At 33.6% G+C, this 25,975-nt stretch overlaps 1 protein-coding gene across 2 annotated transcripts in view; it reads left to right on the top strand.

Annotated features, from left to right (window-relative positions):
* SPOPL (speckle type BTB/POZ protein like) overlaps window positions 1–25,975 on the top strand; it is a 63,730-nt gene that overhangs the window by 24,777 nt on the left and 12,978 nt on the right. For both annotated transcript variants that reach the window (XM_081814536.1, XM_081814535.1), the window contains exons 2-8: window positions 10,299–10,435; window positions 10,621–10,742; window positions 10,986–11,137; window positions 13,023–13,150; window positions 18,364–18,541; window positions 18,622–18,677; window positions 20,052–20,174. In XM_081814536.1, the coding sequence (XP_081670662.1) occupies window positions 10,358–10,435; window positions 10,621–10,742; window positions 10,986–11,137; window positions 13,023–13,150; window positions 18,364–18,541; window positions 18,622–18,677; window positions 20,052–20,174 (837 nt within the window). In that variant the 5' untranslated portion in view covers window positions 10,299–10,357. The remainder of the gene's footprint in view (window positions 1–10,298; window positions 10,436–10,620; window positions 10,743–10,985; window positions 11,138–13,022; window positions 13,151–18,363; window positions 18,542–18,621; window positions 18,678–20,051; window positions 20,175–25,975) is intronic.

Genomic DNA, 25,975 nt, shown 5'->3' with positions numbered 1-25,975 from the left:
TGAAAGAGAAAATCATAAGCAGTCCTATTTTTATTAAAAGTGAATTCATTATTAAAAACACTCCTGCAGTGAAAACTTACACAGATGGCTTCACTGCATAAGCTCTTCCGCAGAATAGGAGACAAAAACAAACTTCACAGTAGTAGGTTTGATGAAACCAGTGTTAATTTTTATACCAAAACCTGTCAAGCACATTATAAGAAAGGAAGATAAGGAAAATCTCTCCTAACACAGTTGTAAGACCCCTAAATAAACTAACAGCAAATCAAACCTAGCACTGCATAAAAAGTATACAACTTCATGACCAATGGGGTTTTATTTGAGGAATGCAAGGGTGATAAACATTAGAATCTATTAATGTAATCATCCTGTTAACAGAGGAAAAATAAATCACCTTGATAAATGTAGAAAAAGTGTTTGATAAAATTCAATACCCGTTCAGAACAAAAAACTCTTTACAATTAGGAATTAAAAAAACTTCCTTAATTTTACAAGTGTGTTAAAACATACACCTACACCCCTACAGTAAAAGTTCCCACTGAGATAAGGGACCACTATCAATGCTTTCATTCAACACTGTACTGGAATTCTAGCCTTAAGGCAAGAAAAAAAAAAGGTTGTAAAAGAAAAAAGAAAAGAAAATGATCATCATTCATAGATAACATGGTTGTATACAAAGTAATGAAATTAACAAGCAGTTTTGTACATACTGTTGCACACAAGGTCAACATACAAAAATCTATTTTATTTCTATAGGTTAGTAACAAATCACAAAATAAAAATGTTAAAAGATGCCATTTATAGCATAATTTAAAAACCCACTTCTAGAAATAATATCTAATTAAGGATGCTCACAATCTCTACACAGAAAACTACAAAATGCTTTAAGAGAATAAAGATAAGTGTCATACTCTGATTGCAATTTCAGTGACCTGAAATTTGTTTGCAAGGCTTTCTTTATCGTGCAATAATATGGGTTAGTTTCGGTGAATGTTACCTGTGTAGTTGAGACAAATTTTTATTCTTTTGCTATTGGGTGTTGTGTTCTCTGTCATATATGTATGTATACATGTCATTAGGTTGTTCTTTCATTTGTTGAGGGAATTAAAGTCTCCTGCTGTGATTTTTAGAAGCAATCCTATTGCATACAGACATATTTAGAATTATGTTCTTGTGTGGCTCAGTGGGTTGAGCATTCAATTCTTGGTTTCCAGCTCAGGTTTTGATCTCAGGGTCTTAAGATTGAGCCGCTTCAGTTCTGTGCCCAGGGCAGAGTCTGCTTGGAATTCTTTCCCTCTATCCCTCCCCCCATGCCTGAGCATGTTCTTTCTCTCTCAAATAAATCTTTAAAAAAAAAAGAATTACGTTCTTGTGATTGACCTTTTTTTCTCTTTTTATTACTTTCCTTTTTATCTTTCCTAATGCTTCTTGCTTTAAAAGTCTATTTTGTCTGATCCTGGTGTAGCTGTACCTGCTTTGTTTTGGGTAGGATTTGTAAGGTATGCATTTTTCCATCCTCTTAAACCTTTCTTACCCTTATATTTAGGTCTTCTGCAAACAACAAATAGTGGAGTTTTTTCTTTCCTCACGTAACTTCCCATCATGTTAACACCATATTAAGCCCCATATTAAAATCAATTAAATGTAAATGCTTTGTTATTATTGAATAGAACAACAACGTTAAATTAAAACACTGGTATAATATACTGTTAACTAACTGTAGACTTGAATCAGGTTTTTGCCAGTATTCCTACTACTGTCTTTTTACCGTTCCAAGATCTGACATTGCACTTAGTAGTTATGTCTTTGAGTATGTTTAGTTAATCCAGTCTGATAATTGACATAGATAACATATTTATATATAAATGTAGTTATTTATATCATTATTTACCATCTTACTATTTCATTTTTATACTTTTCCTTTTTTTCTATATATTTTAAAGATTTATTTATTTTTAGAGAGAGAGAATGAGTGCATGTGCACAAGAGTTGGAGGGGCAGAAGGAGAGGGAGAGAGAATCTCAAGCAGACTATGCTTAGCAGAGCCCAATGAGGGAGGGCAAGGCTTGACTCTGGGTTCCATCTTACAACGTTGAGATCACAACCTGAGCCGAAACCAGGAGTCTGAGACCATAACCCACTGCGCCAGCTAGGCCCCCTTGTTTATCATATTTTTAGTTAAGCTATGTCACTTCTCTTTTAGTGGTTACCTTAATGATTACAGTATGTTTCATTGAATTATTACAGCTAATACCAGTACTTACGTTTACCATTTCCCCAAGAATGTTAGAACCTTGGAACACTTTTTATTCCATTTATCCTGATGTCTTTTACATTGTTGTTGTTTTGCATTTTATTTGTACATATATTTAAGTCCTAAAAAACATTACAGTTATTGTTTTGTTGACCAGTTTTGGAAAATTCTGTTATCTTTTCAAATATTGCTGATCCACTCACACATATGTTAGACTTTCACTGTGTCTCATGTTTGTCCTAGCTCCTTTTGTATTTTCCATAATTTTGTGTGTGTTTCAGTGCAACTATCTTTTATTGCTTTTTAAAAAAGTTTTCTAGTCCGGGGCACCTGGGTGGCTCAGTCGTTAAGTGTCTGCCTTCGGCTCAGGTCATGATCCCGGGGTCCTGGGATCGAGCCCCGCATCGGGCTCCCTGCTCGGCGGGAAGCCTGCTTCTCCCTCTCTCACTCCCCCTGCTTGTGTTCCCTCTCTAGCTGTCTCTCTCTCTCAAATAAATAAAATCTTAAAAAAAAAAAAGTTTTCTAGTCCTATTTTTTGCTGTTTAGTCTGCTGTTAAACTTACATATTAAATTGTTAATTTCAGTTATTTTCTAGTTCTAGAATTTCCACCTGACTGTTTCTTAAGGAATTAGATAAAAACACTATTTTCATCTACTTTCTCCATCTTTCAACCTACCTTCTCAGGCCTTCCAAATGAGAACCTGATGTTTTTATTCAGGTCCCTTTCTCTGGCAGATCCTGAACTCTAGTCCTTAGGTCCTCAGCAGTATGAAATAACTGAAATTTGTTACACTTTTTGGAGGCTTTTTTCTTGGCTTCCTGCTCCATGCAAGGTCAGCATTTGGCAGAAATCTTAAAGGATGCTTTTCATCAGGGTCTTAACCCCTCAGGTATCCTATTTTTATCTCCCACCCCACGAGGGGAACAGAATCTTTATTTCTGTCACTTGGCAGCAGCCCCTGGGCTGAACAAAGCCTGGATTCTCACTCTGCATTTTAGCTAGACTGAGCAGCAGATACGGTTAGAGAAAAATGTAGCTAGAATCTTATCAGCTTACCTTTAGATTATTCCCTCTTCTCTGGGATTTTGGGATCCCCTGTCCTGATTGCCTGAGCAGCCGTAGATAGATGCCTTTACACAGATATTTTATTTTTATTTCAAGTTTTCTACTTAACAGCAGAACTTAAGTTGCCTGCCAGGTACTCCAGTATGCTCAAAACAGAAGACCCTGTGTTACCTTTAAATACTTTTTATATCCATTAATTATTTGTTTTGGTTATTACCACCCTTATCACCACTGCCCTTACCACCACTTATCCTCAAATGTCACTTGGGAAGTTTTCATTATTATATGTGTATTCTAGTATGCAATTTGTGCAAAGTGTAAGCATGCACACACCCACCCACATACAATTTCATTTTACAAACCAAGGAAAATGAGAAAGGAAATAAATTTAAAAATCCCTTTAATAGAGAAAGGAAAGGCCCAATGTCTGTAAGATTACAGAATCCATAACAAAACAATGATACAAGCTGGTCTCAACATAGAACACTTGCTATTAAAATCAGTGCTGTAGTTTGTGGTCTTCCTATATCATTTATTTGCTTCCTCCAGAATCCACCTCAGGGACTATCTTCAGGATATCCTTCTTGTCCTGAAAGTGTTCATTATTACTGTGTATATTCCTCTATCACATTATCTATTAAAAGTATGCTACCATGTATCTCTCTGTCCTACAATATTATAATCTTCTCCAGAGTAGAGACTGTATGTTATTTATCTTTGTAGTCAAAGGTCCATTATAGTGCATGACGTATCTAAACATATAATAAATACTTATTGTACTCCCATTAAGTCATCATATGCTTAATTCAAAGATATTTAAGAAATTTATGATACATGTATTATTATTTTATCATTTTTATAAACATTTACTAGTCTAGTTATTCTTCCTAATAACCGTCCTAGCAAAACTGTTGAACATGATATATTAAGTCACATATTAACTCATCCTTTCATTTTGTAATCATAGTCATCATGTATATAAAATGCTTTGGAAATTTCAGGCTATTTTCAGTTACAACTTCATGATGCAGTTCAGAAAACTTTAAGCATAAATATGGTAGTATTTCACAGTTGAAGAATGATTTACATTTTTTTAGTTGAAGAATTAATACAAATGCTTCCTATGTGTGCATATGTTGTTTTCAATAAATTTGGGAAGTTTTCAGTCATTCTTCAAATCTTTTTCTCCTTTTTGTCTCTTTTCTCCTTTTTTATGTCATTGTGCTTAATAGTGTCCTACATTTCTCTGAGTCTCTGTTCATCTTTCTTCATTCTTTTATCTTTACATTGTATAATCTCTATTGATTACTTAGCAAATTTAATAATTCTCCAAGTTCATATCTGCTGTATATGAACATAGCCCCTTATGTGAAATTTTAATTTTAGTTATAGTACTTTTCAACTCCAGAATTTCCTTTTTGTGTATATATAACTTTTGACTCTTGATGTTCTCTATTTAATCAGTTTCCTTTAGTTCTTGTCTGTTAAATTCAAGATCTTGCAATCAGTTTCTTTTATCTCCTTTTTTCCTGTTATATGAGCCATACTTTCTTATTTTTTAGTATGTCTCATAATTTTTGTTAAAAACTGGACTTTTTATATAATGTAGAAATTCTTGGAGCTGGTTTTTCCCTTCTAGCGCATGTTAACTGTATCTCGCTTGTTTGTTTGTTTAGTGACTGCCTGGGTTATTTTAGTGGAGTCTACATTCCTCTTCTTCTACCCCCAAATCCCCTTATGCACACACACACAGAGTCAACCTTCGGATGTTACACACACACAGACACACACTCAACCTTCAGATGTTACACACACTCACACAAACACACACACTCAGCCTTCAGATGTTTCACCTGAAGGGCACAACCTTGAGTTTTCCTACAGTTACCCTGGGATGACAGTAGTGTCAGTAGTTTGGGCAGGACTCTCTTAGACTATCTTCCTGACTGCATATAACTGTTAAAGATCCCCTAATCTAGTGCTAATTACACTCCTTTTTTCAGCAGTCCCTCAGGCATTAATTGCTCCACAGATTAAACTAATCAAATTTGAGTTCCTTTGGATGGATGGTTTTTTAAATCAGTGCTTGAGGTTTCTTCTGACTCGCAGGCAGGTTACTTCTACCTATCTCCCTTTTTTGTTCTCTCTGGCAAACGAGCCAACAAACCAACTGTGGTTTAATCTTTATGTCCAATGATTTCTCCAGTCTCCTCTCAATTGCCTTTTATCAAGGCCTCCACTGTTTTTCAGAGCACCTTTGTCCATTCCCTTGCAAATGAAGTCAGTATTTCTCAGGGAAGAGATTTGATTCCAGAGTTCCAAAAAAGTTTTTCCCAGCTTATTCATTGCTTTTGTGAAGGGATGGAGTTTTGGAGTTCCCTGCTTTGCCATTTTTGGTGACATCTGTGTACATATACTTTATTATATTATCTGTGAGCTTCTATCTATATAGTTTAGAGATTCATAAGTGGATAATAAGAATGTGAAGAAATTCATCGGTATGATGACAAATTCAGGATACAGATAACTTCTCAGAGGGAGAGGAGATTTGATGCTGGGAGGGCACACAAGGATAGTGGGAAGATGGTTGACATTTTCTGAATATTTGAAATTCTTTATAATTTATGAAGTTCTGTGTATGTCTATGACATATACATTTTTTTTAAGATTTTATTTATTTGACAGAGAGACAGCGAGAGAGGGAATACAAGCAGGGGGAGTGGTTGAGGGAGAAGCAGACTTCCGCAGAGCAGGGAGCCCAATGCGGGGCTCCATCCCAGGACCCTGGGATCATGACCTGAGGTGAAGGCAGTCGCTTAATGACTGAGCCACCCAGGCGCCCCGACATATACATTTGAACACTAATTTGGCACTTAAACAAACATATTATTAAAGTAGAAAATTACATGTGTTTATTTCAATAACAAGAGTCTTGTTTTCCTTTAATAAGTAAAACTAGGAAACACTACTTAAAATTTTTAAAAGCCTATGTAGAATATGGAAGAAATCTTTACTTATTTGTTAATATGTGCTGATTGATTATCTTGTATTATTCTCTAGATCTTATTTTAGTTTTGCTCTCTCTTTCTACAAGCTTTTCTGTAAGAACAAGATTAGGAAGTCCTGAACGTCCTGGATGTAATTGATAGTCTGCTGTTCTTTTTTTTTTTTTTTGAAGAGAGAAAAAAAATAGAATACTGGAAACAGCACTGAAATGGAACTTGGGAGTTCTTTTTCTTCTAATATTTATCTAACAGTATAAACTTGGACAGTTTATTTCTCTAGCCATCTCTCTCTTCTTGGTCCTCATCTATAAAATGAGAGTTGGACCAGTTAGGTACAGGCTGTTTCAGCTCTGTAATATCAGAAAGAGCAGCTGATTCCATGGAAAGAGTATATATAGACTTCAGAGCCTGTTAAATTTGTGTTCAACCATTTTCTGGTTATCTACAGTCTAAGCTTTCTCACCTCTCTGATCATTTTCTCATGGGTAAGATGGAATTATTACCACACATCTTACAGATTTGTTTGAAGAATAACAAGGTATGTAATGTCTTGTAAGTGCTCACCAGCATTCTCCATACCCCCATTCCATCAGTGCATCATTTGCAAGAGTAGTTAGAAAAAAAACAAATCTTAGTTGGCTTTATATATGAATTATATTGTGAATTACACTTGAGGAGGGTAGTAGCTCTTGTGGAGGCATTAAAGAAATTCCTGTTCTTTACTCTTCTGGTTTTTTAAACTTTTTTATGCATTTTATTAATGTTAAATTAGTTGGTATCTTACAAAAATTTAAATATTAGGAAGATTAACATTAACGTTTTCTTTGACTAAACATCTCTCAATCTCTACTACTTAGAAAGTAATACACGCACATACACACATACATGTTTTCTGTGGGTTCATATGGTATCCAAATAACTGTATTTTCTACTTTTAAAAATAATGACTTAAGGGACGCTTGGGTGGCTCAGATGGTTGGGCGTCTGCCTTCGGCTCAGGTCATGATCCCGGGGTCCTGGGATCGAGCCCCGCATCGGGCTCCCTGCTCAGTGGGGACCTGCTTCTTCCTCTCCCTCTGCCTGTCACTCCCCCTGCTTGTGCTCTCTCTCTCTCTCTGACAAATAAATAAAATCTTAAAAAAAAATGACTTAAATTTCTTTATTAATATAAAGAAAAATTAGAAAATCTCACCACCCAGATATAGCCTCTATTAATATTTAGGTGTGTATCTTATCAGTGTTGACACTGCAGTGCCAGAGTGCAACTCAGTGATTTTTGTGCCAGTCTGGTTTTTTTCATGCATCTGTACTTCTATTGACTCTGACTCTCTATGCTATTTATATTTATATAAGTGAGATCCTTTTATATATGTATATTCATTTGTATATGTATATATAGAAGTATAAAATTATATATTATTAAATATATTACATTAATTAAGATTGTATATACCCACACACAACAGATCTTGAATACTTTCCCTGTCATTAAGAAAATTTAATACTGCTAATGGTTGTATAGTTTTACATGTATATGACAAAAACATACTGTATTTATACTTATGTTTTTCCACAGTTGTAATACTTTTCCCAGGATAAATATCTAGGCTGAATCTGGTAAAGAATTTCTTGTGATACTAATTGTAAAATTGTTTGACGGGAAAGGCTAACCGGGGCACCTGGGTGGCTCAGTCATTGAAGCTGCTGCCTCTTTGGCTCAGGTCATGATTCTGGGGTCCTGGGATCAAGCCCTGGCATCAGTCTCCCTGCTCAGCGGGGACCCTGCTTCTCTCTCTGCTTGTGCGCTCTCCTCGCTCGTGTGCGCTCTCTCTCATAAATAAATAAAATCTTTTAAAAAAATTAAAAAAAAGACTTACCAGTAATGTCTGCCTCTCTGAAGTTTTGTTGGCTGTACAGAGATTAATGATTTAAAATAATCTTTAACCATACTATAGGTAAAAAATTGTATGTGTTCTTTTTGTATTTCATTGATTATAAATGAGGTTAATTTTTTTCTTTTCATGTGAATTGCTTGTATATCTCGCTATTTTTCTGAATGTTTTTTGAAATCATTCTTAGTTGCCAGAAATGATATAAATTGTTCTCACGGCCATCAAATGCCATAGGTATTCTCATACTTATAATAAAACTAGTAGCTTTTTTATTAGCATTATTTCCTTCTCTTTTGTCAGGAATTTCACCATAAAAAATGAGAAGGGAGTTTATTAAAACAACTTTATAATTTATATTCCCACTAGAACTGTATGAGAGTGTCTGTCCTTACACTGTCAGTCTTTTGGATTGTTGTTGCCAGTCTAATAGGTTAAAAAATGGCTTCTTAATTTTCTTTTAATTTGTATTTCTCCAATAAGTAAAGTTCTTTTTCTGTGAATTATTTGTATTCATTACTTTTTCTAATTTTCAGGAATTTCTTACATACTAGGGAAATTAACCCCTCATGTGATGTAATGCAGTGCAAATACTTTTCTTGGTTTGTGTTTTTGAAATTGTTCATGATGGTTTGTCAGCTTGCTTTAGAGTAACTGGCAAAGTATTAACTAGGATAGGGCCCTTTCACATATTTCTAACAGGTAACTCTGATAATCATTGCTCTTTTAGTACATTTATTAATTGAATTTGCTTAAGAGAAATATCCAATTCATATTTCTGCTCATATTTCCTCTCCCAGCCCAGTAGACAACAGTGGTAGTTTTATCAGTCTGGGCCTAGCCAGGAAAACTGCAGCTTTGCTGCCAGGTCGGGTGGATCTGTGCATCTTTCCGATAGCTTTCTTCCGTCTTTGTTTTCCTTGTTTCATACTATGGCTTCATTGTTTGTAGACACAGAACAAATATTTTCTTACGAATTTTGGGTGATGTGCCTGTGTTTGAATGTAATCTTGAAACACCCCCACCCACACCCCTGCAAACTACACTACTTATGTCCTCTTGAGTTTCGCTTTTCTTTTATAGACTTTCCACGTTGCAAAGTACCATCCTTTAGTCACTAGTGTTCTGACAAGATTATGCTGAATTAATTATGTGTCCAAATGAATGTAGTAAGAGAACAGCTAACTAGGAGGAAATTTTATAAGTACATATCTGGTAGGGGGCACTCTGATAGAGACAAAATCTTCAACGGAGACCTGTTTATCTGAGATAGAGGTAGACTTCTGTGGAAATCTTTGTAATTCTTCACATAAAATATTGCTGTTAGTTGCCACTCTGTTTTGACCAAAACTTGGACAGATGAGTGACTAATATTTGTAGTTTTCAGGACTGTTTTAACTTTGCAACCCTTTTGATTTTTGTGAATATATCAGAAGATAAAGGTGAATCAGATACTAGTTGACCCTTGAATAACATGGGTTTGAACTGTGCAGGTCCACTTATACGCAGATTTTTTTTCAATCAATATTGTACAGTAAATGTATTTTCTTTATGATTTTCTTAATAACTTTTTCTCTAGCTTTATTATAAGAATACAGTATAAAACACATATATAAAATATGTGTTACTCAGCTGTCATGTTATCAGTAAGGCTTCTGGTCAATAGTAGGCTATTAGTAGTTAAGTTTCTAGGGAGTCAAAAGTTATATGTGGATTTTTGACTGCCTGGAGGTTCAGTGCTCCTAACCCCCACCTTATTCAAGGCACAATGACAATTGTTGTCAGTAAGCGTCCATGTCATTTTGTGATTTTATGTTTATACTCTTACTATTAAACTATATTTTTTGGTTTGTGCTATTTTGGTAAGTATACCTTTATAAAATAATATCTATAAGCATTAAGTTTGTTTAGATTTTAAGTGTTACATGTCACAAAGGATTATGATTTCTTTTTTTAATTATTGAAATAATGAAACCCTTGCATGTTCCCTCATAATCAAATTTGGAAAACTGATTGTTTTATTTACTTCCTCTTGACTCAGTCTAACCTTTTGATCAGTAAATGAAACTTCTTTTCTTTTTAGTAAAGTATTCATCTGTGTGGGATATTGCATAAATCTTGGAAGACTGCAGTAAAGTGGCAATGTCTCGGGAACCCAGCCCACCTCTCCCTGGAGATATGTCTACTGGTCCTATAGCAGAAAGCTGGTGTTATACACAGGTACATGCTGTTAAAAATGCCTTACTCTATGCCATTTACAAATTTTATAGTATTTTGAAAATATCGTAAAGCATTTTGTTATAGTTATTCCAGGTGTTAGAAAAGTGGGTCACAGAATTTTTAACATGTGACAAGTTAAAAGCAAAAAAGTCATCATTGTAAAAGTGGTTTTCTGAATCTCTTAGGTTAAAGTAGTAAAATTTTCCTACATGTGGACCATTAATAACTTCAGTTTTTGTCGAGAGGAAATGGGTGAAGTGTTAAAAAGTTCAACATTCTCATCTAGCCCCAGTGACAAAATGAAATGGTAAGATTTTTGTTTTGAATTTTTGTTTTTGATATAGTCTTCAGCTACTTTATGGTTTTGATATTGATTCTTAATGGGTTATATTAGATTTATAATTTCCTAATAGTATTGAGAATTATAAAGAACTGGAGATATTGATAGGAGTGCTATTTGTGCTATTTAACAACTAATTTCAGTATTGCGTCTCTTTTTGAATGTTTTAAGTTTTATATTCCTCCATATGAGTCTGTTGTTTTATTTTAGGTGCCTGAGGGTAAATCCAAAGGGATTAGATGATGAAAGTAAAGACTACTTGTCCTTATATTTGCTTTTAGTCAGCTGCCCAAAAAGTGAAGTTCGAGCAAAATTCAAATTTTCCCTTCTAAACGCTAAAAGGGAAGAAACAAAAGCAATGGGTAAGTGATTTGAAGTAAAGAAGTCTCTGAGTAACTGCATGTTAACTTATGTACTTTTACCTAAAAAAGGATATATTTTTTCCCCCATTGAAATCTGCTTAACCTCAAACATGCAGTGTGGCCATTGTTTAATTTTAAATGCTGGTCTGGAGTTGTGGTTGTTTTAATAAATCTTAGACTTCATAAGACATGTAAAATTTGTTAAAAATAATATTAATTTTACTTTTTCATGTCCTAAAACAATATTTACTTGTCACTTAGAAAAATAGTTGCTTTTAGGGCAAGGTGCCTGGTTTAGTTCTGGCAGATATAATTGGTGTTCAGGAAATAGTTCTCCCTTACTGTTTTTCCAGATAATAAAATCGGAGGAACAATGTGAAAGGAGATTGAATGTTCTGGTATTCTATCACTAGAATTTTTTTGAGCAGTGGACTGAACACTGACCAAAAGGAAATCAGTTTTCCTTAGTCTCCGGGCCTATTAAATTCATTTCAAAGCTTCATATATATAGTCAGCTGAAACCATGTGGCCTAGAACTTCATAATAGAAGAGCATTGTAGGAAACGTACAGTGTGCATAGTAGGAAAATATATCATAAACTGCCACATTAAATTTTAAGTGATTTCCAGAAGTGAATCACAGAATCAAGTAACGTCATTACAAAACAAACAAAAAAACTTCCTCCAGATAAAGTTTTAAATAATACTTTTTATTGCCTAAGTAATACATTGTTTTATATATATTTTCCTCATGTCTGACATTTATGGTAGTGGGGTGTCTTGGTTTAGGCTGCTGTAACAAAGTACCATAGACTGGGTTGCTTATAAACAACAGACGTTGGCTTCTCACAGATCTGAAGGCTGAAAGTCCAAGATCAGAGTGCCAGCATGGTCAAGTTCTGGTGAAAGCCTTCTTCTGGGTTGTAGACTGTTGACTTCTCACTGTCTTCACATGGCTGATTGAGCTCTAGGGAGCTTTGTGGAGGTCTCCACCCTCATGAACTCATCTAGTTCCAATCACTGACCTCTTAATACCATCCTTTTGGGGGATATGATCTCAACATAAGAATTTTGGGGAGATACAAACATTCAGTCCATAATGTGGAATCTTTCAATTAGGTTTATTACTGATTTTTCACCTCCAGTTAATACTTTGTATAACAGATTGTAAATATTTTCTGTTGACGATCTTGTTTATTTTATAATACACAATTCTACAGTATGCTAGCCATTTGAAACATTTGCCTCAGACTTTATTGTTTTTTTTACAAATTATACTAAAATCATCTTTTAGACTTTATGAAAGTTGTTTTTAGGGGTGAGGGAATTATGTCCAAAGATCTAGGAGTGATAAGAGACTTAAGTGTTTTTTGTTTTGTTTGTTTTCCCAGTTGATGGATTTTTCTCTAGTTCATTAAAACTTAAATTAGTGGGATAGATGCCCCAGGAAAGTTAAAGGATGCCTTGGAGATTCTGAGCGTCCATTTTTAGAGGGAGAAGCAAGAAATGAGGGGTATGTTTCTAATCAGATTTTGATGAGGAGGAATATGCCTATGCCAACGTGTTTTGTTCCTCCTCCATTACTCAAGGGCCTGCATTGTTAGAGAGATCTCTTCCTTCTCCAGGAGATTGGATACGGCTTTTCTTCTACTTAGAGATCCAGAAATCTGAAAGTGAGCTCATTGATGGTGGCCAAAATTTGAATACTGCTGTGAAATAATCTTGTCCTACGTGATGTAACTCTTAAGACATTTCATTTATGAACACATATATCTATATTTCTTATAACGGATGTATTGGCCAAGTTTTATTTTTGCATATTCATTTAACTGTGTTATCAATTAGATGATTTTTTTTATTTAAACTTCTATTCTATTTTCCACCAGAAAGCCAAAGAGCATATCGATTTGTACAAGGGAAAGACTGGGGTTTTAAAAAATTCATTCGAAGGGATTTTTTGCTTGATGAAGCTAATGGTCTTTTACCAGACGACAAGCTTACATTATTTTGTGAGGTGGGTATATTTTTTATTTCGAGGAACTCCAAAGTTATATTTCGTGATAAAGCAAAAATATAAAGTAGAACTATACTGGGTATACTTTTTTTTAATTGGGTATATTTTTAAAATTAAGTAATTGGTATAATTGATAAGGTTTCATTTGTAAATGTTTTTACCAGTAAGACTAGATTGTTTAAGAAATCAGGGTAGTAAGTAGCCCATCCTGAAAAATATCTGTCATGTCTATAGCTATAAATTATATATGGTAGTTATACTACCAAATACTAAATACTTCTTCCTCCTAGGAAGACTATAGATGTGTATATCTTTATATGAAAATTTGTAAGTATCTTCTTCATTCTGAATAATTGTAACATAGATGTTCATTATTTTTTGTCATATTCAGGTTGACCATATTAAACATGATTAGTATTGTATCAGTTTGAATACATACATAATGAAAGTTCCTGAAGAGATTGGGAAGCTTTTTGTTTATTCAGACAGTTGGATTCATTTAATTAAATAGATGTTAGCATTATAAGAAATAGCATCCCAAATTTTTAAGATTTGCCCATGTCTGTTCACGAACTTGTGAGGTATATTTATTTGTATAAAATGTCATATTTTAACAGTAACCAGCATAGCCCCTGTAATAATTTACACTTATGATTTGTCTTAATTTGAGACTGGAATTCACTTTTGTCATTGTTATCATTACATGGTTTTATCTATACAAATAGTTGAGATTCCTCTTTGTAGTGAATTCAAGGATTATGTTACCAATACAGTTTATAGAGAATATACATCAATAACATAGTTTCATCAAAATGTTTAAGGTAGTTGATAATTTTCATAGGAAAACTAATTGAAAGGTTATGATCAAGTAAACTCAATGTTAAATATATTTCAGTAAGCTATTATAGACCAGTGAGTGTCTTGGAAGCATGGTAACTTACCTTAACTGCTACTAAATTAGCTTTAATCTCTTTGTAGAAAATATGTAGAATTTCTTGGCAACATTATAAACTAATTGTATGTTTTTATGCTGTCAGAAAAATAATTGAAATGTGGCTCTAGAGACTACATAATGCAAATATAGTGCATCTTATTTTCACTTAGACAAGTTAAATGAACTGTAGGATGAATTTATGAATATAATTATTTGGTTGGTAAAGCACATACCACAGGTGTCTTCATCAGAGTTTATCATTAAATAATTTGTAAAACAAATACTAAAACATTTGTTGCCAATAGACATATATTCAGAGTAGTATTTTAAATACATACAGGTATTATTTAAAAATTTTAACATCCTTAATGTAGATTCTTCCAGAATTTTAGCAGTTATCTTAAATTCCAACATGTTAATTTTTTTAAATCATATAATCTTTGAATTTAAAGGACCTTAAAAAGCTATGTAATCCAATTTCAAAAATTTACTGCAGTTAAAAGTCTTTATGTAAATAAACTCTTTAAGAAAATATTTTTTTTTTTTAGAATTAAGATCGTGTTTACAGATATTTTCCTAAGCATGTTATATTGGAACCTAGTCAACCGAGAAATTCAGAATGAAGGCTGAAATTAAGATCTTTTTTCAATATATACTTTTGAAGTATGTTTTTTTATCCACATGCTAGTGACCTCCTAAAAATATAACCCACCATGACTTACATTTTAAGTTGGCATTGATCAGATTCAGTTTTGGATACTTGTAATATGTACCTTTTTACTGATGTAGAGACTTATACCCTGGGCACTGTATTTAGCATCGGTGGGCAAAAAGTACTTTGAACGAACATTCCTCATGCCCTCCACCATTTCTTCTATACCTCTCATTGATGCCCTTCCTTCTACAGCACCTCCAGCACTGCTTGCAGAAGAGGAGGAAGCATTGCACTGCCCTACCTAAAGAACTGCCTCCTCCCCCTCCCCTGCAAGTGGTGCTGTAGACAGGTAAGGCAGTTGGGTGCTACCCTTTTTCTGCAAGACCTAACTTCATCTTGCAAGTTCCACTATGAACCAAGTAGCCAGAGGTAGATATCTCTAGCAGTTTAAAGAGCTCTGCCCCTTCTCTCCCTCCCAAAGTGATGCAGAAGACAGGACTTGAGGAATACATTTGAAAAATAGAAAACTGTTTAGTTCATCTTTTTAAATCCAGTAGATTTTTAGTCTCATAGTCTGTAGACCCATAGTATTCCACGATTGCAGAAGATTATGCATATACAGATAGAATATATGTTATGTATTGAGTTTTTCATAAAGTTAATTCATCTAGAAGGATATACCGTTTTTCCCATCCTATTTTTTTGTTGCTAAGATATCACTTCTGTTTTAAAATACTTGTGATAATGGATGGAAGTTAGGTTTTATTCTTTAAAAAGCCCTTTTATGGCAAAATGAAAAGTTGACAGCCCTGTTTCTGTCACCCAAATTTTTGAGAAGGACGCCTATCTAGGACAGTCAAAAAGTCTAAGATCCACTATTTTAGAAGATGTGAAATTGGACTGTTGAAAGTTTCTCACTGTGGAGCCACTGTGAAGGATGGTTAGGTAGTTGATTAAGAGTGGCAAAATTTGTACTATGATGAACCATTATAAATTCCTAGTTTTTAAAACTAGTTTGGAGAATTGAGATTTTAAAACTGGAAACAGTAGTCACCTCAGTTCACACTATGGTAGACCCAGATTTCTAGGGTAGTCACAGTTGATTAGAATTTGTATATGTTCATCTTTAGTCTAAATTATATTCTCACAAGCTAAAACCACATTTGAAGAAGAGTTTTCAAATGTGTTTGAGGTTTTGTTTTGCAGCATTTGTCAATTTTGAATATTGTAACTTTGCCTTTTTATTTTGAAAGAACAATTTAACCCTAAGAAAGAATCTCAGACTTTTTTCTGAATTTTTTACTCTAGGTTCCATTCAGTAAGAATGTTCATTGCCTGTATTTGAATATGTGCTAGAGAAAACTAAAATTTTACCCGTTTCTTAAATATAGGTATCCAGAAAATAATCAGATTTTGTTCTGTATTAATTGTTAATTAATCATTAATTTTTCCTGCATAAATAGTCCCTTGAATACACCTTGAAGTATGAAATGTTAATTAAGTCTTAGTTAAAATTTGTGGTCGCCATGACAATACTATGTAGATGTATGTTAATAATAAAACTTCTTCTGAATTATGATTACATATACAAAATAAAAATATAACATCATCAGTAGCTATGCCTGATAAAAATGGCTTTGTTTTTTGATCATTTTATTTCTTCTGTCACCTGATTTTGGCCAAATTTTTATGTTTAATGTATTATTTTGAGTTACGATAATAGGTAATAAATAGAATTTAAAAAATCCTTTCCTAAAATTAAATATGTTGTCACATTTTTATGACTTGACTGCATACTTTATGCAAGTAATTGAACTGATCCACTTCCTAGTGTCTAGAAATTTTTAAGACCAGTGCTTGATAGGAAGAAATAAATATTGTCTATATGATAAAAAAGTGATCTCTAACTAAATCCTGAGTATCAACACCAGCATTTTTAAAGTATCATTAAGTTATAATGGGTAGCATAATAGGGTAATCAGGTAAGGATTAGTGAAGTTTTTCTTTTTTGTAGTCATTTTAGAAACAATTTGGATAATTAAAAAATTAATAGAATAGAGAACCTTTATTGCTAGAATTAATTAATTTATTAATTTATTATGTACACAATGTCTTGGCTTCTATATGTAGAAAATTATCTCAGTATTGTTCCAATAAATCCTTTTTGAACCATAGTTGCATTAAAGTAGTGCTAATGATTTTAAAAGATATCCAAAGAAGTATTTGTGTAGTACAAAGAATGATTTAAAAAAAAAAAAGAATCTGAGAATTATAGTCTCTAGTCTTCCTTTGATACTGATTGCCAGTGTGATTGACACATTAGTTACCTTCTTTGATCTTCCTTTGAAATCTTTCTATAAAATAAGGTGATTGGATTAGATGATTTCTATGATATATATGATGCCAAATAGTTAATAATGCAAGTTGAAAAAACAAAATGGCTAATAAAAATATCCTCAGAAAAATAAAGTTTTTCTTTAGAAGTATCCATCCATTCCCATGTGATACATGTTTATATACATCAGGATGAAGGAGAACTTCCTGAGATTTAATATTCTTGAGATATTTTATATTGGACCATTATTATATATTCTGTGTTAGCTAACAAATGACCACAAAACTTAGAAGCTTAAAACAGTAGATAACTAACACATAGTACTAATGCACTAATGGTTCATTTACTCTGAAATATTTGCTTTTTTTTTTTTTTTGAAATATTTGCTTTAATAATTGAGTAGTATTTTCTTCCACTTATTAAATGTAATATGAAATTTCTAATATTAGTAACATACTTTTTCTTAAAAGTGGTGCTCAAGACTCAATCGTGTTTTAAGATTTTATTCAGTATATAGTCCTCTTTAATGAGAGAAAATTTAATTCATATTATATTGAAATCTGTATAAAAGCATTGTTTTAATCATACTTTTATTATTTCATAAACAAAAGGTCTACAAATTGAACTAAATTGTATTATTATTACTGTTGATTATTATCAAAGATTTCCATGAATTTTAATGAGTACAATTGGTTTTGTGAGAATTCTTGTACTTTACAATTTAAATCAATATTACTAGATATTTAAATAAATTTAACTAGAATCAAAACATGTAGAAATCACACACCTACAGTACTTGCCAAGTCACATATCATAGACTGTAATTTTATAACCTTTTTTAATACTATAAAAAGTCCTTATGAGTGTGATGCCATGTTTATTACATGTGTAGTAATTTTTAAATGTTGATAGGTCTTTGGTGTGAGAAAATAAAAATTAAAGAAATTTCTTCCTTCACCTCACAAAAATGTTTCCTGCTTGTTTCAGTTTGACATCATCTTATGACTTTGTTTTTCCTGAGAAATAGTTTTTGTGATTACTTTAATAACCAAGCATTCCAACCAATCGATAATCCATTTATTTACATAAAATGTCACATGAAAATCAATATTTTCTATATTCTGTCCTTTAAATTGTATCCTTAAATTTAGTTCCCAGTATTAACATTTTTGATCAGGAGTACTTTGAATTGTCCAAATGATTTTAATGATAAGAAATTTAAGTATAGACTTAATAACTACTGATACTAATTTGTAAAAGTGTTTTTCTTGCTGTCCCTTTTTTATTAGGTGAGTGTGGTCCAAGATTCAGTAAATATATCAGGACATACTAATACAAATACTTTGAAGGTGCCTGAATGTCGACTAGCAGAAGATTTAGGTAATCTCTGGGAAAACACAAGATTTACAGATTGCAGTTTTTTTGTGAGAGGACAAGAATTTAAAGCTCATAAATCTGTACTTGCAGGTACTTTCAACTTTTGGGTAATATTGTACATTTTTCCCATAAATCTGTGCATTAAATAATGATGCATAATCTTGTTACAGCTCGATCCCCAGTTTTTAATGCAATGTTTGAACATGAAATGGAAGAAAGCAAAAAGGTAAACATGGTTTAAAGGCTAATATTTAATTTGTACTACTGTCAAATAGTGAAATGTATATTTTGAAAGTAATGGTGCATGTTCTCATTGTTACATTATGATTTTAGAAATAGAAGGATAGGAAAAAAATGTGTTCTGTAGTAGAACAATAGATGTAGCCTAATGTGGGTGAATATTCCAAATAATACCTATTTTGTTGTCCATCTGGTGGCAAACTAAGTGGGTAGTTGTTATCCAGAAGAGTGGTTCTGGTCCATAGCTATTTGAGAGTTTCCTGGTTAAGATGTTTATTCCTCTTTTCTAGACTATGTGTTGATTTTGGAATTCTACATTCTTTTTACCACTAAAATAAGAAGATATTTATTAGATTTTTTAAAAATGACATAAATTACATCATTGTTATTATATATTTAATCAATATATTACATCTTTGGTTTTCCCAAATGTTTCTCCTTCACCTGTCATCTTGAAATGTAGTCAGATTAAAGATCAGAGATTGATTCTTTGCTGGTTGCATTACATGTGAGCCTTCATGCTCTAACTGGGTAACTCCAAAGTTTATTTATGTGGCTCTCCTTCATTCTTTCTGTAGAACTAAAGGCTGCAGCAAATAGCTGCTTTCTTTCCTTGGATTGTTGTTCTGCCAGGTACTATGATTAGCCTTCTGATCACTTCCACATGAGGAGACATGAATAATGTCAAATGTTATTGTCAGCAAAGGGTCGGAAAAGTTTGGTATTGTTTAGTGTTAGATGTTTAGCTTCATTGATCCCGAGAGAAACCAAATACGAAGATGTAGGAGTAAAAAAGGAATTACTACTCATTGGACTCAAGTATGTTCTGAGCAGAGAGGTAATTTGCCAGTAGATAGTATGACATGTCATTTTTGCAAAAGGGAGAATTCCAAGGTAGTGGGCTGTGGAATTATTTGAAATAGCTGACCCTACTTTTGCTTAAAGATGGGAGTAGTACCATTGGTTGTGGGGTCTTAGGCATTGTACTATGACCTTGGAATTCAACAAAGAAAAAGTTAATAGCTGTCTTCTTCTAAGATAGAGGTTAAGAACTGAACGCGTGTATTTTGTTTGGCCTAAAGGCTTTCGTTTGTTTTTGTTTTACTCTTTATAATTGAGAAATTGAGGTTTTATATTTCTACATGGTAGTGCTTGACTGGGTATACTTCTGTTAGACCTGCCTGCTTCACTTTGCCTGCTTAGCTTACTGAAGATTTACTTACCTCCATTTTAAAGTAGAGTTTAAAATAGAGCACTTGGGTGCAGATTTAGTTAAATTATTATCCAAGTTTCGCTTTGGTTCATTTGTGTGTGTGTATGTTCTTTGAGTATAACTTTTTTATGTTGTTTTTAATATCAGAATCGAGTGGAAATAAATGATGTAGACCCTGAGGTTTTTAAAGAAATGATGAGATTCATTTACACAGGAAAAGCACCAAACCTTGACAAAATGGCTGACAACTTGTTGGCAGCTGCAGACAAAGTAAGTAAGTAGGTCTTAAAAAGCTGAAAAATCTCCTCAAGCTTATTGTATCTAGAAAGCTATCATCAAATGAAAACCCCAAATAACTTAAAATATTGAAGAATTAATTTGTACTATTTATAGATGGCTCTTGAGCATATTATGAAATAGCATACAGTGAAGATATGGAAATCAGATTTTTTTAATCAGTAAGGCATAAAAATATCTTGAACTAGTTAGAATATATAAAATAAAATAATAAAAAAGAAGATGATATTGGATTTTTTGTAACTTAATTCCCTGTATTCAGAGATTTATTTTTTAACATGATAGCATAGAAAAGAGAAAAAAATTGTTAATTTTATGATGTTCTTTTATAATGGTGATTTTTTTTTTTTTTAATTTTTGTTTTTATTTGAGAGAGAGAGTGCACGCACCCATGAACGGGGCTGGGGAAGGGGCAGAGAGAGGGGGAGAAACAGACTCCCCGCTGAGCAGGGAGCCCAACATGAGGCTTGATCCCAGGACCCCGAGATCATGACCCGAGACGAAGTCAGATGCCCAAACAATTGAGCCACCCAGGTGCCCCTATAATGGTGATTTCTTAAAGTTTGAGAAACAATGCAAAAATATCAGAAAATCTCAAAGCCAATAGTTCTCAGTCCTGTAAGCATATTTGGAGGTTTTTCTGAAAAGTATTGATGTTCATACCACTTATGTCCATGCGTATAATATGTAAGTTTATGCATATGCCTATGTGTGTGAATATGTGCATGTATATATACATACATGTATACATATATATACATACACAACACACATACTACACACAGAGAGGGAAGGAGAGAGTGTGTGATATTGTACTTTTTTTAAAGATTTTATTTATTTGACAAAGAGAGAGCACAAACTGGGGGGAATGGCAGAGGGAGAGGGAGAAGCAGGCTCCCTGCTGAACAGGGAGCCCAATGCGGACCTTGATCCCAGGACACTGGGATCATGACCCAAGCTGAAGGCAGACGCTTAACCAACTGAGCCACCCAGGCACCCCAATATTGCCAATATTGTACTTGTTTTGTAAAATACTACCAGTGGGGCCATTACCAGGCCAAGTGTATATAGAATCTGTTTTTTTTTCTCCAAGTTGTTATTTAAATTCCAGTTAGTTAACCTAGAGTGTAATATTAGTTTCAGGCGTACAGTATAACGGTTCAACAATTCCATACATCACCTGGTGCTCATCACAAGTGCCCTCCTTTATTCCCATCACCTATTTAACCCATCCCCCCACCCACTTCCCTTCTGGTAGCCATCAGTTTGTTCTCTATAGTTAAGACTTGTTTCTTGATTTGCCTCTCTGTTTTTTTTCCTCTTTGCTCATTTGTTTTGTTTCTTAAATTCACATATAAGTGAAATCATATGGTATTTGTCTTTTTCACTTAGTATACTATTCTCTAGCCCCATCCATGTCATTGCAAATGGCAAGATTTCATTCCTTTTTTGGCTAAGTAAAATTCCATTCCCCCTCTCTATTTCATATATATATATATATAAAATATCAACTTGGGCTATTTTCTTAATTTGACTTTTGAGTCAGTATTTTTGTATTTTCTATTTTTAACTTTTTGAGGAGATTCCATACTGTTTTCCAAAGTGGCTGCACCGGTTTGTATTCCCACCAACAGTGTAAGAGGGTTCCCCTTTCTCCACATCCTCACCAACACTTCTTGTTTCTTATGTTGTTGATTTTAGTTATTCTGACAGGTGTGAGGTGATATCTCATTGTAGTTTTGATTTGCATTTCCCTGATGATCAGTGATGTTAAACATCTTTTCATGTGTCTGTTGGCCATCCATATGTCATCTTTGGGAAAATGTATGTTCATGTCTTTTACCCATTTTTATTGGATTATTTGGTTTTGGGGTGTTGAGTTTTATAAGTTCTTCATCTATTTTGGATTTTAACCCCTCACTGGATATATCATTTGCAGATATCTTCTCCCATTCTGTAGGTTGCCTTTCAGTTTTGTGGATTGTTTCATTTGCTGTGCAGAAGCTTTTTATTTTGATGAAGTCCCAGTGCTTTTGCTTTTGTTTCCCTTGTGTTAGGAGACATATGCAGAAGGAAGTTGCTACGGCCAATGTCAAAGAGTTACTGCCTGTGTTCTCTTCCAGGATTTTTGTGGTTTCAGGTCTCACATTTAGGTCTTTCATTTTGAATTTATTTTTGTGTATGGTATAAGTAAGTGGTCCAGTTTCATTCTTTTGCATGTTGCTGTCAAGTTTCCCCAACACCATTTGTTGAAGAGGCAGTCTTTTTCCCATTGGATATTCTTTCCTGCTTTGTTGAAGATTAATTGACATATAGTCCTGGGTTCATTTCTGGGTTTCTCTTCTGTTCCATTGATCTATGTGGCTGTTTTTGTGCCAGTACCATACTGCTTTGATTATTACAGCTTTGTAATACAACTTGAAGTCCAGAATTGTGATGCCTCCAGCTTTGCTTTTCTGTTCCAAGATTGCTTTGGCTGTTCAGGGTCTTTTGTAGTTCTATATAAGTTTTATGATTGATTGTTCTAGCTCTGTGAAAAATGCTATTGATATTTTGATAGGGATTGCATTAAATGTGTAGATTGCTTTGGGTAATATGACATTTTAACAATATTTGTTCTTCCAATCCATGAGCATGGGATGTATTTCCATTTCTTTGTGTCATCTTAATTTTTTTCATTAGTGTTGTATATTCTTCAGAGTACAGGTCTTTCACTTCTTTGGTTAGGTTTATTCATAAGTATCTTATCGTTTTTGGTGCAGTTGTAAATGACATTGATTCCTTAATTTCTCTTTCTGTTGCTTCATTATTGGTATATTATAGAAATGCAACAGATTGTACGATGATTTTGTATCCTGAGACTTTACTGAATTCATGCATCAGTTCTAGCAGTTTCTTGGTGGAGTCATGTCTTCTGCAAATAGGGAAAGTTTTACTTCTTCCTTGCCAATTTGTATGCCTTTTATTTTTTTGTTGTTGTCTCACTGCCATGGCTGGAACTTCCAGTACTATGTTGGTGAGAGTGGACATCCTTGTCTTCTTGTTCCTGACCATAGGGGAAAGGCTCTCTGTTTTTCCCCTATGAGGGTGATATTAGCTGTGGGGTTTTCATATATGGTCATTGTATGTTGAAGTCTGTTCCCTCTAAACCTAATTTGTTAAGGGTTTTGTTTTTTTTTTTTTAATCATGAATGGATGTTGTACTTTGTCAAATGCCTTTTCTGCACCTATTGAATATGGTTCTTATCCTTTCTTTTATTAATGTGATCTGTCATGTTGATTGATTTATGAATACCGAACCACCCTTGCAGCCCAGGAATAAATCCTACTTGATTGTGGTGAATTATTTTTTTAGTGTATTGTTGGATTCAGTTTCCTAGTATTTTGTTGAGGATTTTTGCATCTATGTTCATCAGGGATATTGGCCTATAGTTCTCCTTTTTAGTGGTGTCTTTTTCTGGTTTTGGTATCAGAGTAATGCTGGCCTTATAGAATGAATTTGGAAGTTTTCCTTCCTTTTCTGTTTTTTAGAATAGTTTGAGAAGAATAGGTATTAACTCTTCTTTAAATGTTTGGTAGAATTTGCCTCTGAAGCCATCTGATCCTGGACTTTAGTTTGTTAGGAGTTTTTTGATTACTGATTCAATTTCTTTGCTGGTTATCCATCTGTTCAAGTTTTCTATTTTTTCCTATTTTAGTTTTGGCAATTTGTATGTTTCTAGGAATTTATCCATTTTTCCTAGTTGTCCAATTTGTTGGGCATATGGTTTTTCATAATACTCTCTTATAATTGTATTTCTGTGATGTTGATTGTTATTTCTCCTCTCTTTGTGATCTTATTTATTTGGGTCCTTTCTCTTTTTTGATAAGTCCGGCTAGAGGTTTATCAATTGTATTAATTTTCCCCAACTCCTGGATTCATTGATCTGTTCTACTGGGTTTTTTTGTTGTTGTTTTTTGTTTGTTTTAGTTTCTGTATCATTTCTGCTGTGATCTTTATTATTTCCTTCCTTCTGCTGCCTTTAAGCTTTGTTATCCTGTATCTAGCTCCTTTAGGTGAAAAGTTAGCTTGAGATTTTTCTTCCTTCTTGAGGTAGGCCTGTATATTGCTATATACTTCCATCTTAGGACTGCTTTTGCTGCATCCCAAAGGTTTTAGACCATACTGTTTTCACTTTCATTTGTTTCCATGTATTTTTTTTTTTTAATTTCTTCTTTGATTTCTTGGTTGACCCATCATTGTTTAATAGCGTGTTGTTTAACATCCTGTATTTGTGGTCTTTCCAGATTTTTATCTTGTGGTTGACTTGACTTGCAGTTTCATAGCATTGTGGTCAAAAAAGGTGCATTGTATGATTTTAGTTTTCTTGCGTTTGCCTCTTTATGGACTAATTTATGATTATTCAATTCTTGTATCTTGTTAGATTGTCCCCTTTATTATTATATAGTGTCCATCTTTGTCTCTTGTTAGTCTTTGTTTTAAAGTCTAGTTTGTCTGATGTAAGTATCACTACTCTGGCTTTCTTTTGACATTCATTTGCATGTTAATTTTCTCCATCCCCTCACTTTCAATCTGCAGGTATCTTTAGATCTAAAATGAATCTCTTATAAGCAGCATATATGGCTCTTGTTTTTTTTATCCATTCTGACACTCTGTGTCTTTTGATTAGAGTATTTAGTCCATTTACATTCAAAGTAATTATTGATAGCTATGTATTTATTGCCATTTTATTACTTGTTTTGTTACTGTTTCTGGAGATTTTCTCTGATCCTTTCTTGTCTTTGTTACTTTTGGACTGCCTTGCAAAGAGTACCCTTTAATATTTCTTGCAAGCGTTGGTTTAGTGGTTAAGAACTCCTTTAGTTTTTGTTTTTCTAAGAAACTCTTTATCTCTCCTTCTATTGTGAATGAATCCTTGCTGGATAGAGTATTCGTGGCTGCAGATTTTTCCCATTCAGCACTTTGAATATATCATGCCACCCTCTTCTGGCTTGCCAAAATTTCTGTTGAGAATCTCCAGCTAGCCTTAGGGGTCTTCCTTTGTAAGTTAAGGACTTCTTTTGTCTTGCTGCTTTTAAGACTTTTTTTTTAATTACTATATTTTGCAAATTTAATTATAATATGTCTTTGTGTGGGCCTGCTTTAGTTGATTTTGATGGGCGTTCTCTATGCCTCCTGGATCTGCAGGTCTTTTCCTTCCCCAGATTAAGGAAATTTTTATCTATTATTTCTTCAAGTAAATTTTCTGCCCCCTTTGCTCCCTATTCTTCTTCTGGACTCTTAGAATAGGAATGTTACACGTGATGGAGTCACTGAGTTTCCTAAGTCTGTTCTCATGCATAATTCTTTCTTTTGGTCAGTTTCATTATTTTCCATTATTTTGTCTTCTGGTTCACTAATCTGTTCCTCTGCTTCTTCCAGCCTGCTGTTCATTGCATCAAGCCTGTTTCTGACCCTGTTTATTATATTCTTCATCTCTGATTCTTTTTTAATTCTTTTATCTCTGTGGTAAGGGTCTCACTGATTTCTTCCATTCTTTTCTCAAGTCCAGTGAGTATCTTTATGATCATTGCTTTAAATTCATCAGGCATGTTACTTACATCTGTTTCACTTTGATCTCTGGCTATGACCTTATCTTGTTCTTTCATTTTGGGTAATTTTCTCTGTCTTCTCATTTTGTCTAAGTCTGGGCCTGCTTCTCTGTGTTAGAAAAGCCAGTTATGTCTCCTGTTCCTGAAAGTAATGCCCTAATGAAGAAGAGGTGATGTAGTGC

The sequence above is a fragment of the Leptonychotes weddellii genome, chromosome 3, assembly GCF_054177405.1.
Source record: "Leptonychotes weddellii isolate Sample4059 chromosome 3, ASM5417740v2, whole genome shotgun sequence".
Taxonomy (NCBI): domain Eukaryota; kingdom Metazoa; phylum Chordata; class Mammalia; order Carnivora; family Phocidae; genus Leptonychotes; species Leptonychotes weddellii.
The sequence above is the reverse complement of the archived record's forward strand: the minus strand, read 5'-3'. Positions and strand labels throughout refer to the sequence as shown.